The 13,589-nt window shown below is 42.9% G+C and overlaps 1 protein-coding gene across 2 annotated transcripts in view; it reads left to right on the top strand.

Moving 5' to 3' along the window:
• GRIA1 (glutamate ionotropic receptor AMPA type subunit 1) overlaps positions 1-13,589 on the top strand; it is a 392,988-nt gene that overhangs the window by 347,274 nt on the left and 32,125 nt on the right. For both annotated transcript variants that reach the window (XM_004696740.2, XM_004696739.2), the window contains exon 13: positions 3,271-3,518. In XM_004696740.2, coding sequence (XP_004696797.1) covers positions 3,271-3,518 — 248 coding nt within the window. The remainder of the gene's footprint in view (positions 1-3,270; positions 3,519-13,589) is intronic.

The raw sequence follows: 13,589 nt of genomic DNA, 5'->3' as shown, positions 1-13,589 counted from the left end.
TTTATGTGGGGAAGGTGATCACACAATGATGGTTTTTGTTCTTTGGTGTCTGCTACCTGATCCTTTCAAATAACATGGGTTCTGTGAGCACTCCTATCCCTGTGACTCTGACCCTGAGAATGACTTCATCAGGCCCTTGGAGGGTAGAGAGACAACATCACCTACCACCTCTGTAGGCAGAAGGAGGAAACGGTAATATAGGAATTCTTCTAACCCAGTCTCTGAAAAACCTGGCTTTAGGTCTCAATCGCACCTGAAAGACGAGTCACTTAATCCTCCATCAACAGTTTAATTAAGATGTGAGAAGGGCCTTGGGAGCTACAGATGATATGAGAAATCCAAGAACAAATACCCTGAGTATGCATCCAATCGTACCTGCCACTCATCCTCCCTTCCCATTCCTGGAGATTAGATTGTCCTGATCAGGGTTCCAAGTGGCCATGAGTGCAGCCTCATTCATTCTCTGTATACCACAGCCCAGGGGCTCTTTGGCTCTGACGGTCAGCAGCGCAGTCCCCAGCGGGGTCCATCCTGTCAAGTCAGATTGCATCTGGTGATTGCCCTGCTGAGTGTTTCGTTGCTTTTGTGCCTGGAAGATCATCTGCAAATCTGGCCACTGCTGAATTTATACATTTCCCCTTTCCCAGGAGGGAATATTAAGTATGATGTAGATGCTACAATTGGTTCTGCATGCTTCCTTCCCTAAGAATCCTCCCTCCCTTTTCTCCCTTCTCTCCTCAGTCTCATAATGATGTTGTTGTTTAAATGATTTATCTTCATTCCAAAAAGAAAAAAAAATTTAAAGCTAGCACAATCCTTAAAAGTCACCATGGAGAATTGCTGTGGCCCTGATGGGAAAACTAAGACCCATTACCAAAAACCCAAACTTCCTGCTATCAAATCGAAGCTGACTCCTAACGACCCTGTAGGACAGGGTAGAATTGTCCCTGTGGACTTCAGAGACTTTGACTCTGAAGTCAAAGTCGCAGAGGTAAAAAACCTTATCATTCTCCCAAGGAGTTGCTGGTGGTTTCAAACTGCTGAACTTGTGGTTCGCAGCCCAATGTATAACCACTACACCACCAGGGCTTCATAGAAAAGGAAAATACCAGCTCCAAACCTTGGGTTACTAGTAAATCCTGGTCTTCTCTAGTATCCTTTTCAAATCATAAACTGTATTTAAAAACAAATTACCAAGTTTAGCTAATTATAGTTTTTTAAAAATTAATTAAGATCCACTCAATTCAATACCTCCTGGAAATCCTCAGTAACTATTTTCATCAATTTTCCCTTGAGAGCTAGACTTTTCCTGGGCTCCACATATCTCTATAGATCACTGGCTCAAATGACAACTGAATTTCGTATCAATAGCTTACCAACTCTAGAAATAATATCAAAGAATTGTACCTGAAACTTGAATTCAGAGAAAAATGATATAGGACATGTAAAATAATAATTTTATACCAAAAAATTCAGTAGTCTCCATATAAGCTACTAGATTACAATGATTGTAGGAGCCTTGGGGGTACACCGTTACACTTGGCCGCTAACCAAAAGGTTGGCATTTCCAAACTACCCACTCACTCTATGGGAACAAGACCTGGCCAACTGTTCTCATACATATTACAGTCTGCAACCCTTATGAGGCAGTTCTACTCTGCTACGTAGGGCCATGGGGAGTCCAAATCAACCTCACAGCATTTAACAACAGCATAATTCTAATAATAACGGTCTTTAAAACAAAAGTCCCTCCTATGTGTTTAACACTTGTCAATGTATAAAGCATTTTCAAAAGCCAAAGTCTAGTATTCACAAAATAGTTCAAACTTTTGAGAAAAATCACAGAATGCGTATGTTAGATGAGACAGTTGGATCGTGGCCCTGAATTGCAGGCCATAAAGACTTACTATGTACAATGTATTAGATTAGATTCCGTGAAGAATCTGAACATAGCCCATGCCCTCAGATAGCTTCCAAATATATCCCTGGTGAAGGATGCCATGCTGGTAATGTGGAGGGGCAGCACAAAAAGAGGAAGACCTTCAAAGAGATGGATGGGCTCTGGGATGGCAAGAATAGGCTCAAAAATAACAATTGTGAGACTAGTCCAAGTTGGGCAGTGTTTTGTTTTCCTGGTGGTTATGGGTTGGAATTACTCACAGCAACACACCAGAAGGGATGACTTGAAATCCTAGCAGTCTAGCCTGGCCATCTGGTGAGTGCCCATGGGAATAACAGCCCTCAGAGTGGTGTACCACCCAGGCTTTCTCAAGCAGATTCACCACCAGGGGAGCTTCTGGAAAAGATTTACTCTGGGCCCTACTCCAAACTTGCTGACTCAAGAATCTCTGGCCATACTTGAAGCCACTAAAATGTGAGAACCAGGACCCTCGGAATTTAGGTAGTCTCAGAAAACATAGAAGTTGTCCGGAGAAGACTGGCTGGACGGAAACAGCATGTCAGGTAAACAGCCTAATCAATGCCCCAATGCAAAGACAGCCCAAGGTGTGTTCAGAAACAAACAAAGAAAGCAGTATGGCTAGATTTGGAGGTTTTCAAAATGTAAAGCGTTGGCAATATTTGACCACAAATTAATTGCGATATTGGACAACAACTTCTTTTTTGTTTGTTTTTTGTTTTTTTAATCATTTTATTGGGGCACATACAACTCATCACCATCCATACATACATCCAGTGTGTAAAACACATTTGTACATTCGTTGCCCTCAACATTCTCAAAACATTTGCTTACCACTTAAGCCCTTGGCATCAGCTCCTCATTTTTTGGACAATTTCTATCCTGAGATCAGGTCTTATGATCCGGATGGCGGGACCTTGGTGCTCATGATCCAGAAATTTCTTCCAGGAATGAAATCAGACACCACTGGTTTTCCACTTTCCACTCATCAGAGCTATATAAATATGGTCTTTTGGAACAATAGGTAGGCCCTCTGGTGTCTTGAAAAGGCAGATAAGGCCCCTCTTTCTTAACTCTCCCATATTTAGGATGAATGTAATTACTCAGTAGTGATTATAAGATTTTGATCTATACTGTTCCTTCTCTATTTGCAAGATATTTGTACTTTAGAGCCTAGTGGTACTAATTAGAGCCTCTTATTTTGCAATCACTCATAATTTGTTTCTTCCTGAACTAATCTCGCTCATGAATGTGTGATCAAGCTGCACTCGGATCTTCATTAATGTGTGTGCCGACCCTAATTCCAAACGGAGGCAGCACTGAATTGGGGCTTTGTTTCTATCCCCTGTCAGAGGTCTAAAATCGCTGTGTTTGAGAAGATGTGGACATACATGAAATCAGCAGAACCATCCGTTTTTGTGCGAACCACAGAGGAAGGGATGATCCGAGTGAGGAAATCCAAGGGCAAGTATGCCTACCTCCTGGAATCCACTATGAACGAGTATATTGAGCAGCGGAAGCCCTGTGACACCATGAAGGTGGGAGGTAACTTGGATTCCAAAGGCTATGGCATTGCAACACCCAAGGGGTCTGCCCTGAGGTAAGTAGCATCATTTGCTTCCTTGGTACGCCCTTTCCCTCTTCTCTCAGAAAAGAAGCTGCCATCTCGGCCACAATAGGAGCTGTCCAGAAGGCCCTTCTGCCACACCTGGGAAAATCCACTCACCTGAGACCATCAGCGCTGAGGTTGACAATTGGCCCAAGAAAGCTCAACTTGCTACGACTGTTGCTGCCTATGTGATCTTGCCCATGCCTCGCCTTATCCCTCCACGTGTGTGAAGCATCCATAAAACTTGTGTCTTTGTCATGTGCTCTGTAATACCCCAGCCTCTACTCAACCTTTCTGCACCCAATTAGACCACAAATAACCCAGATTCGTTGACAATGGTGGGCTTGCGAGGTTTCCTCAAAAGAAACAGAGCCACTTTACCCAAATGAAAAATCAAGCAGTTGGAGTTCTCAGATTCTGACTGCAGAAATTTTACAAACATGTAACATAGTCAACAGAAGCACCTATTCTTCCCTAGACACTGATTGTGTTAGGAGGAGACAGTTCAGCAAAGAAGCAAAGCAGCCGTTACTTTCAGATAAAGAAGATTTGATATCTACTCTAAATAACTAAAGTAGTCCTGAATTCATTATCCATCTTTCAAGTCCAGCACTTCAGAACTCTACATTCAAAAAAGATAAAACATAGTCTCTCTGCTAGGCAGGTTCCTCATCTGTAAAAGGATTATCCCAACCTTTTCTTGGTGGATGTGAATTCCAATGGGATAATGCATATAGAAGGCCCTTAAAAGAGTACAGTGTGAAGTTACTTGTGAGACAGTATTTCAATAACAGAATAAATCATTTTAGGAATTTAACCTAGAGATCCCAGTAGCATTCAAAGACAAGTAGAAGGTTTAATATAATGGTTGCAGAATGATGGAGAAGCGTTCTCTGGCACCTAGCACCACCTTTCTCTCCAGTTCACTTATTCATTCCAGTAAGAGTGAGCACTTACAACATCTCAACACTGGAGTAGGCCCTGGGGCTACAATTTTGAATAAGACCGACATAATCTGCTACCCCATAGAACTACATTCTTGTAGGGGAGACAGGTGTTAAAGAACAGATTAATGTGATTAAAACATGACAGTGTCTCATGACAATTATGACAGGTATAATGATAATCTATAAAAGGGGACCTGGAAGAGATTTACTTAGCCATACAGCAGTATGATAGAGCAAAACTCCTACTATGAAACACCTAGAAATGCCAGATAGGGTAAAACAAATATCCCTTCAAAGCAAAGTAAGGAAATCCCTGGGGCCCCCAAAATAAAAAGGCTAATCAAAACCATAGTAAAAAGCATAAGCTAATTATTCTAAGCAAGGCAAAACTATAAATTATATCCAAATTAAAATATTTGTATAATATATCTGAGCAAGAATTAGCAGCAAAACTAAAACATAGTTGAAATAAATACATTGTAAAAGGTACTATCATAAAAGAGCAGGCATATTTGGAAATTTACCAATGAAAACTTATAGAAATAAAAAATGTAGTAATCAATATAAAATATCAATGGAATAGCAAAACAGAAAATCAGACAAAATTGAAGAGAGAGCTAGTTAACTAGAAAAAAAATTGGAGGGAAATTTCCCAAAATGTCACATATAGAGATAAAAAGTTAGAAATCATTGAAAAAGAAAAAAGTTTAAGAGACATTGTATGTATGTGCAAAGTACCAGGTGAATAGAGGTAATATTTGAATATAGGAGCTTTGCTATTGTCAAGGTCAGCTGTTCAAAACCACCACCCGCTCCATGAGTAAAAGACAAGGCTTTCTACTCCCTAGGAAAATTACAGTTTCAGAAACTCATAGGAACAGTCTCCCTTGTCCTAGCGGGTCACTAGGAGCTGGAATAGAATAGACAGCAGTGAGTTTGTGTTGCGTTTTAAGTATCTCAATGCAATTTTCTAGATTTTATTAAAAATATATATCCTGAATTATGAGTTCTATCCAAGATTACAAGATGAAAAACGAGACCTGATTTACTTGAAACTGCAAAACAATGAAGACTTCCCATACACATCCAAGGATAGCAGACGCGGTGCATATTTGCCTATGGGAGGTGGGCGGGGGGAGTTGTGGGACTGAGAACGCTTCTTCAAGAAGCCTGTTTCAAGCTGAGGTATGAGAAATTAATAGATGCTAACTAGGAGGAGTAAGGAGAAGGGGGGAAAATAGTAGTCCATGGAGGGGAAATAAGATGTGCAAAGACGCCAAGGCAAGAAAACAGGACACAGTAGAAATGAACACAGCTAAGAGTTCCCAGTCAGTGGTCATACAGGGGGAGAAGTTTGAACTGAGATTGAAGAATGACTTAGAGAAGGATTTTGTAAAACGATTCCGTTCTTATTCTCAGATCAAGGAGTATTGCACATTGAAGAATTTCAAGTAATCATTTGAGAACTAGGGAACTAAAGATATCATAGAAGTGTAGACATAATTGAATGTGACCTAATCACAGAAAACCAGATGACCTGGGGCTTATCAAACAAGCATACATTCCCCCTCATGGGAAAAAAAATATATATATATATATATATATATTTGTCCAAGTTTAGGCAGAGTTTGAAGGGGATCTAGTAGACAGTGCTTGACAAAAAGTGATTTTCATTTCAGAAATACATAGTACCCTAAAAAGGGCCAAAGTAGACAATGAGTTCTTATAAGTTTATAAGTGCAGTATTACAATAAGCCCAACATTTTATCACTGTAAGGCATCACTTGGTCTAAATATTGGTGGTAAAGTTAAGAAAACTGGGCCCAGAGAGGTGACCTGATTTTCTAAGTCAACAGTGTGTCTGACACCCAATTCCATAGGCAGGTGCCTGCAGAAAGCTGACAACTCATAAAATATTGGATGTCTGAGCAGCAGGCACCTAAAGCACAGGGCCTCTCACCCTCAACTTTCCACTGTAATAAGAACCACCATTTAGGGACTGTCTACAAGACACATCCTGTAGTCCGTGCTTATATGCATCCTCTCATATAATCCTCACAACATCCCTTTATCATACACCCATTTTACAGATGAGGAAACAGAGACAAAATTAAGCTACCTGACTGAGTGGACAGAGCAATTAAAGGAGTCAGGATTCAAGCCCAGGCAGTTTAACTCCAGAGCCCATGGCTATTATTTAACTGTATGCTAAGTTATATGATTGTCAAAACTACTGAAGTCAAGAGACTGGACTGAGGCCAGATTCTCTGTACCTATTCATACAGGCCAAACAATGACTACCAGCTCAGACTTCTGGAGCCCACAGCATACAGCCACTCACCACTCTTCTGGCAAAGGGCAATCAGGGCCACTCACTTCAATGCATCAAGCTCCATTCTATTGAGTAGGAATGCTGTCTTTATGGGCTTTGCATGCCCACATATTCTTCCTGCAATCAATGCTGAATATTATCCAACTCTGCAATAAAGGAAAAAAATGCTATTATCTTCCTTTGCCTGTCTGTACAAGGCATCACAGCACCATTTATTGACGTTGAAACCAAGAAAAAGGGAAAGACACATGAGAATGAACATGTTCCGAATATAGATCACTGAGAGTTAATCTCCAAGTCAAGAAATACCCAAGTAATGGTCACAAGTGCCCAGGCTTCCCACAATGCCTATTCTCCTGCCCGAAGCCATGGGACTTTCCTCATTCACAAACAGCAGAGCAGTGGCCAGCCTACGAGAACCATGAGTTCCTGGCTTGGAGACGCCCCTCTTTTCTCCCTGGGATCTTACTTCTCAGCTCTGTATTCTAAGGGATCATAGTTGGTGATCAATGTCAAGAGGTTCCAGGGAGCATACCATTGAGAACGGGTACAGAAAATGCGTAACCTCACTCTACCCACACACACTCATACACACACCCAGTCAATTTGCCATCCCTGTCCCGTTACTTCCCTTGTCCCAAATGGCCTTGTTCTCCCAAGGTTTGCTAAAAAGGGCGAGGGGGGAAATACTGCCATAGCGTTGATGCTGACTCATAGCGATCCTATAGGACAGAACTTCCCTTGTGATTTTTCCAAGACTGTAATGGTTTAGAGGAGTAAAAAGCCCCATCTTTGTCAGAACATCAAAGAGGAAGAGGCTTACGAAACCCAACGGCACAGTCACACTACATACGTGCTCCAGCAACCTCTGGCCATGGGATTTGATCCCAGGGAATGACCAGACAGACGGGAAAGTGAGCAGAAGAATGCAAGAATGGCTTCTTGTGGTGCCATTACAAAGGAGCTGGAAGATGATCTGGAGGCGCACACCAGTTTTGTCTCTGAGTTGTTTGCACTCATAGAGAATGTGTTTAAATACTGCTCCGGCATTCCGAAGACGGTAGTGCCTTCAGAAGTGTTTGTACTCCCGTGAGCTGCCTCAGTGTGCTCCAGCTGGTAGGAACTTCTCTTCTGCCCTGAAAAGGTGGTGTTTCTCGAGTCCTCAGCAGCTGTTCTCCAAACGTTAATGACTGCACCTGCCTCAGGGAAGGACCTTCCTGGAAAATCTTCTTCACCACTGGCTCTGCACTCAGCCAGATCTCCCCACACCTGTGGCATTTGATCTTTTCCAGCCTCTTCCAAGGCAGATCAGCCACCTCTTTCTCAGAAGGTCAGAGAAAGGCTGTCTAAGGACCAACTGTTCTCTAAAACTTGCCAAGTCTGCTTGGCAGCAGTCAGTCTGTGGGTGGTCCCCACAGAGCGTTAAAAGGTTGTGTTAGTGACAGAATGGTGTTTTGTCTCTTCCGCTCTGGAAACCAAACACTCTGATGAAGTGAGATGGTTTGATGCTTGATTTTTCCATTGGGACAGGTGGTGTTTCTTTGAAACAGATGCTATTTGTTGCCTGTCACTGCATGTTCAGGGCTGGGTTATGGGCCAGATAATGTTTCAGAAGCCCTGAGGCAGAGGCACTTCTAAGGTAAAGCAGGGATGGCAAGTGCCCTAGGTGTCACTTACAAGAGAAATCAAGGAGCAGGTAAACTCTTAGGGCAGTGGTTCTCAACCTGTAGGTCACAACCCCTTTGGTGGTCGAATGTCCCTTTCACAGGGGTCGCCTGATTCATAGCAGTAGCAAAATTACAGTTATGAAATAGCAACGAAAATAATTTTATGGTTGGAGGGTCATCACAACATGAGGAACTATATTAAAGGGTCATGACATTAGGAGTGTTGAGAACCACTGTCTTAGGGGTTTGATTATAGTTTACACTACTGAACACAAAGTTGATGATCTGAAATGTACACCTCTACCTAATTTACAATTTAGAAATTGTTATTTAAAAAAAGGAGGGGGGAAAAATAAGGTATTTCTATTGGTTAATGCACTTTCCACTACCATTGGTAAGAGATCATTCAGCAATTTGAAGCCAATTGCCATAAGGCTATTTACCACAGATGCGCCACTGTCCTTAGGCTTCATAGAAAGACCAATTCAGCTATGCTGGTCACCAGGGAAAGGTAATTAGTAAATCCACTAATTACGATATTTTGGCATATTTGTTGCCAATTAAACCTATCTGGTGGTCTAAATTATGCTTCCTTTCTGTATTAGGATGAATACACCTTCCAGTTAAAAATAATGTGTTCACATTTCCTAAGTAAGGAGGCATGCCCCATGTTTTAGTGGTCCATGGAAGAACCGAGAGAACTCATTTCCTTTTATGACACATCTACTAGGATTTTAGTGGATTTGCTAGAAGTTATACCCTCCCTCGGACATTGGTCAAAGTCTGGTCTTTATCGAAGACCATGGTTACATGGATTCTTCCCTGGTCCCTGAGACATGTTTGTCTTTTGTTACGTGTCTTGTCCATGCCAGATGTGTGGGCCAAGTGGGCAGAAGCACACTGCAGCTTTATCTTGGGACTTAATAGGTAATGAGCTTCCAGAAGGGTCTGGGAGCCACTCCCAGCACTTCCCCCTTCAGCTTCACAGGTCCTTTGAGAATGCCTTCTCCGCACAAGCAGTGAGCAAAATGCTTCAGGGAATGTGGAGAGAGAGAGAAGCAGCCCAACACTCATGAGCTGAGTGTCATTATTATTCTGTAGAATGCCTCCCGAGAGTAGGAAACCCTCCCAAAGAGGAGAGAATTTTGAAAGCTTCATGCAATTGAACTAGGCCTTGAAGAACTATGATAGAAATTGGGGGAGAGGGTGCTCAAGATAGAAGAGACAGAGTAAACAAAGACAGAAGTGGGAAACATGGAGCTTGCTTAGGACCAGTGAGAGAGAATTTAATTTTAAAAAGTATTAATACGAAGGAGAGGCTAGTTGTGGTCATAGCAGCAACTGTCTCCAATGTGTCTGTATTTTTTTATTCATCCTGAGTAGGAAACATTGAATGCAATTGACAGGGGAGGAATCATCATCAGACAGAGCCCTAAAAATTACCTTGGCAATGGTCTGTCATGTGAATCTGAGAGAAGAGCCCGGAGGCCTGTTAGAACATTGTTGTAGTCATCTTGTAAGAGGCCATGGACATGGACACAGGTTACTATGGGATGGGGACAGTGTAGAGTCTACATGTATAACTAACTGTATTAGTTTCCTATCAGGGGCTATCGTAGCAGGTTAATACACAGTAGGTGCTGTTTAAACACCACCACCCCTAACAAAAAAAAAAAGCCAATTGCCATCTACTCATACGCATCAGTACAACTGGGCGCCACAGAGTTTCCGAGGGCTGAGTTTTCAGAAGTAGAAAGCCAGGCCATTCTTCCGAGGTCCTTTTGGATGGGCCTGTAGGTTAGCAGCTGAAGTCATTAAGCATCTGTACCACCCACGAACTCCAAAGTGACTTACAGAAACAGAAATTCCTGTCTCTCAGTTCTAGAGGCTAATCATTGAATGCAGGTGTCAGCAGGGCAATGCTCTGGCCAAAGGCTCAGGGAGAGGTCCCTTTTTGTGCTCCTCCGCTTCTTGTAGGCCAAATGGGTGGTGCGGCCTAACTGTCACAAGGTGGTCATCTTCCCACTCTGAGTCTCTTCTACTCTTTTACCAGTACACTACTCTATTTGTGTTAGGTCCCACCCTATTCTAGTATGACCTAATACTAACTGCGTATATCTTCAAAGCCTTTATGGAAGCAGGGGTGGGGGTAGGAGGGGGGGCTGGATCAAGCTTATTGCCATCAAGTCAATTCCCAATCATAGTGACCCTATAGGTCAGAGGACAAGGTAGAACTGTCTCTTTGGGTTTCTGAAACTTTACATCTTTCTAGGAGTAGATAGCTCATCTTTCTCCCATGGAATGGCTAGTGAGTTTGAGCCACTGACCTTGTGGTTGGCAGCTCAGTGCATAGCCCACTACACCACCACAGCTCATTTTAAGACCCTATGAGAGAGCTTCAAAAAGTTCATGGGGGGGAAAATATAAAAGTCTTTTCCCATGACCTCTTTGATGCTCCCTCACATTTCTAAACAAGGTAATGTTCACAGGTACCAGGGCTTCAACATAAATTTTGGAGGACACAATTCATTCCCTACATCGGCAATCACCTCTACTGTAAACATAGGTAGTTGAGGGAAGGCTTCCTTCTGCCTAAGACCTGACTAGGTCCTAATACTGACAATGGCAGGTGAAGCTTTTGCCTCACTGTTACCTATGGAATAGCTGAAAGGTTAAGAAAGAAATAGCCGGGAGGTGCACAGGCTTCATAGCCCACTAGTCAGAATCCCGGAAGCTGTCAATCACCTTTGCCCACTTCCTGCTACAGTGCCACTAGCCTTCCTGTAGCTTGTGTTCTCAATTGAACACAAGCTCAAGTCCACTCATCAATGTTTATGTCTCACTGGCATTCTTACGGAATGCATTTTCTCCCTATCACATCACCCTAAACTGGCAAACACCTACCAAGAACTGCTTATCTCTATTGGCATCTGACTAAGGAAAGGAGGGGAAGTTACTGCTGTGATATGGGAAGAGCTGGCAGCAGATCTTTGTGGGGAGGAGTCTCACTCTAGAGATTGATTGTCTCCCAGGTGCTCACCCCACACTGGGACCATCTCTTCTTGTTGCATCTGTGCCTCTTTCCTAAACTTACCTGCTGAATGTTGACTCGATGCTACCAAATGGCACCAAGAGTGTTCTCCTTTTTCAGAGAACCACGTTGACCTCGGCAATCAATGGAAAACAAATTAGCACGTGCTGCTTTCTGTGACGTTATATCTATCGCTCTAAAAGAATGGCCCTTCAACATCAGTGTGTATCAATATTATTTCAGAAAATGTGTGAAAAACATGCCTTCCTAGACACCACTCCTAGAGATTCTGGTTCTGCAGGCCCACGGTAGGGCTCACGCCATATAAACAATTAACCCAAGTGATTCTGTCATAAAAAGACTGTGGTTCACCCTGAGACACAAAGCTAAAGAAGGAGGTGGGGTAAAAAGATGTCCGTGGGATCTGAGGTGAAAGAACACAAGGATGGGGCTCTGAAAGAGAAAGATTTAAACGAGAGGAGAGGAACCGGGAAAATGTACAGGACGATGCTGAAACCTCAATCCCTGGACTTGAGCAAACTCACCTCCAGTCCAGGGCTCATTACTTTGCTAGCAGCTTGACCTATCTTGGTAGATCACTATCACATTATGAGCCTCTGTTTGCTTATCTGTAAAATGGGAATGATAAGAGTTCATTTCACTTACTTTAATGAAACTGTATCATCAAGGTGCCTGTTACACAGAAGATATTCATTAATATTGACTTTCCAGTCCACCCTTCTCCTATTAGAACTCCAAAAAAGTCACTTTTTTAAGTCAAATAAAGAGCCTACTTTTTTTTTTCATGTTTGGAAAGCCAACTGTGTTGATCAGAAATGCATGGGGATCCCACCCCCTTTCACCTTCCCCTTCCTCACCATGAACACTGGCTGCATTAGAAAGAAAACGTCTCTGAGAGCAATTTGTAATCCTCCCCCACAGAGCACACTAAAAACTAAAGCCTTGATATTTGTTTCTCTCCCTCCCTCTCATGTTCATGAGTAACCACTGTCTTCCTATAGTATCATACTAGTGCAGGGTATGCTGCTGAGGATAAATACAGTTTGACTCAGGGAAATGACAGGCCTTTTCAATTGGTCCTTGCCTCCTGATGGGGAGCTAGGGATGCTAGTTGTCATGGTAACTCCATGAACTCTATGACCTGGGTTGGGCTTGATCAGAGAGACAAAGCCCTCTGAGCTGCGAAGCTGGATTTCCCAGCATCCTCAAAAGAAATAAAGAGAGGGGAAGGGAGGGGTGGCAAGAGAGGAAGAGGAAGAGAAAAGGAGAGAGGGAAGGACACATGGAGGGAAGAAAGGAGAGAGTGTGTGTGTGTGTGTGTGTGTGTGTGTGTGTGTGTGTGTGGTGATGCTTCAATAGAGACTGGAGTTTTGCTGAAGAAAAGCTGTATCAGTCCAGCCGATTCCTAAGTCAGAGCACTTGGGATGGCTTAGAGAGTGTGCTGAGCCAACCTCCTTTGAGAGCCCTACTGGCCTCTAGTGCAACAGGCCAGGCAGAGGGGAGGCCAGGGCCTCATTGGGGAGGTAGGGAGAGAAGGAAGAGTAGTAGTGGTAATGATTGACATTTATGCTCACTTCTAAGAAGCATTTCAAGTGCATCTTCTTATTAAATCCAGTCAACACTGTGGAGGTATCGCTACATCTTACCCTCATCTCAAAGTTCAGGAAACTGAGGCGTAGAGAATTTTGGAACTTGCCCAGGTTGTCTGGCGTGGAAATCAAGAGAGCTGGTTTTCAGTACAAGCAGCCTCATCCCAGGTTCTATTCTCAGCATTAGGCAAGAATACCTTCTGAAGGGCTTCAGGTAGGAAACTGTGAGGGAAGAGTGCTTCTTTAGAGGAGAAAGTCATTTCATACACACACCATTTAGTCCTATGCAGCGAATATACAATTTAGAAAATTGAGGTTTGTGTTAGTCTGGGTCCTTTAGAGAAACAAATCCGTAGCAACTCATGTATAAGAGAGAGTTTTATATGAAGGTTAAGTGTACATCAAGAAAACATCCCAACCCAGTGCTGCCCAAGCCCACAAGTCCAACATTAACCCATATGTCCAACACCAGTCC

The sequence above is a fragment of the Echinops telfairi genome, unplaced genomic scaffold (assembly GCF_000313985.2).
Source record: "Echinops telfairi isolate 266 unplaced genomic scaffold, ASM31398v2 ScPeMD7_7469;HRSCAF=8507_0, whole genome shotgun sequence".
Taxonomy (NCBI): domain Eukaryota; kingdom Metazoa; phylum Chordata; class Mammalia; order Afrosoricida; family Tenrecidae; genus Echinops; species Echinops telfairi.
This window is presented reverse-complemented; position numbering and strand designations above follow the sequence as displayed.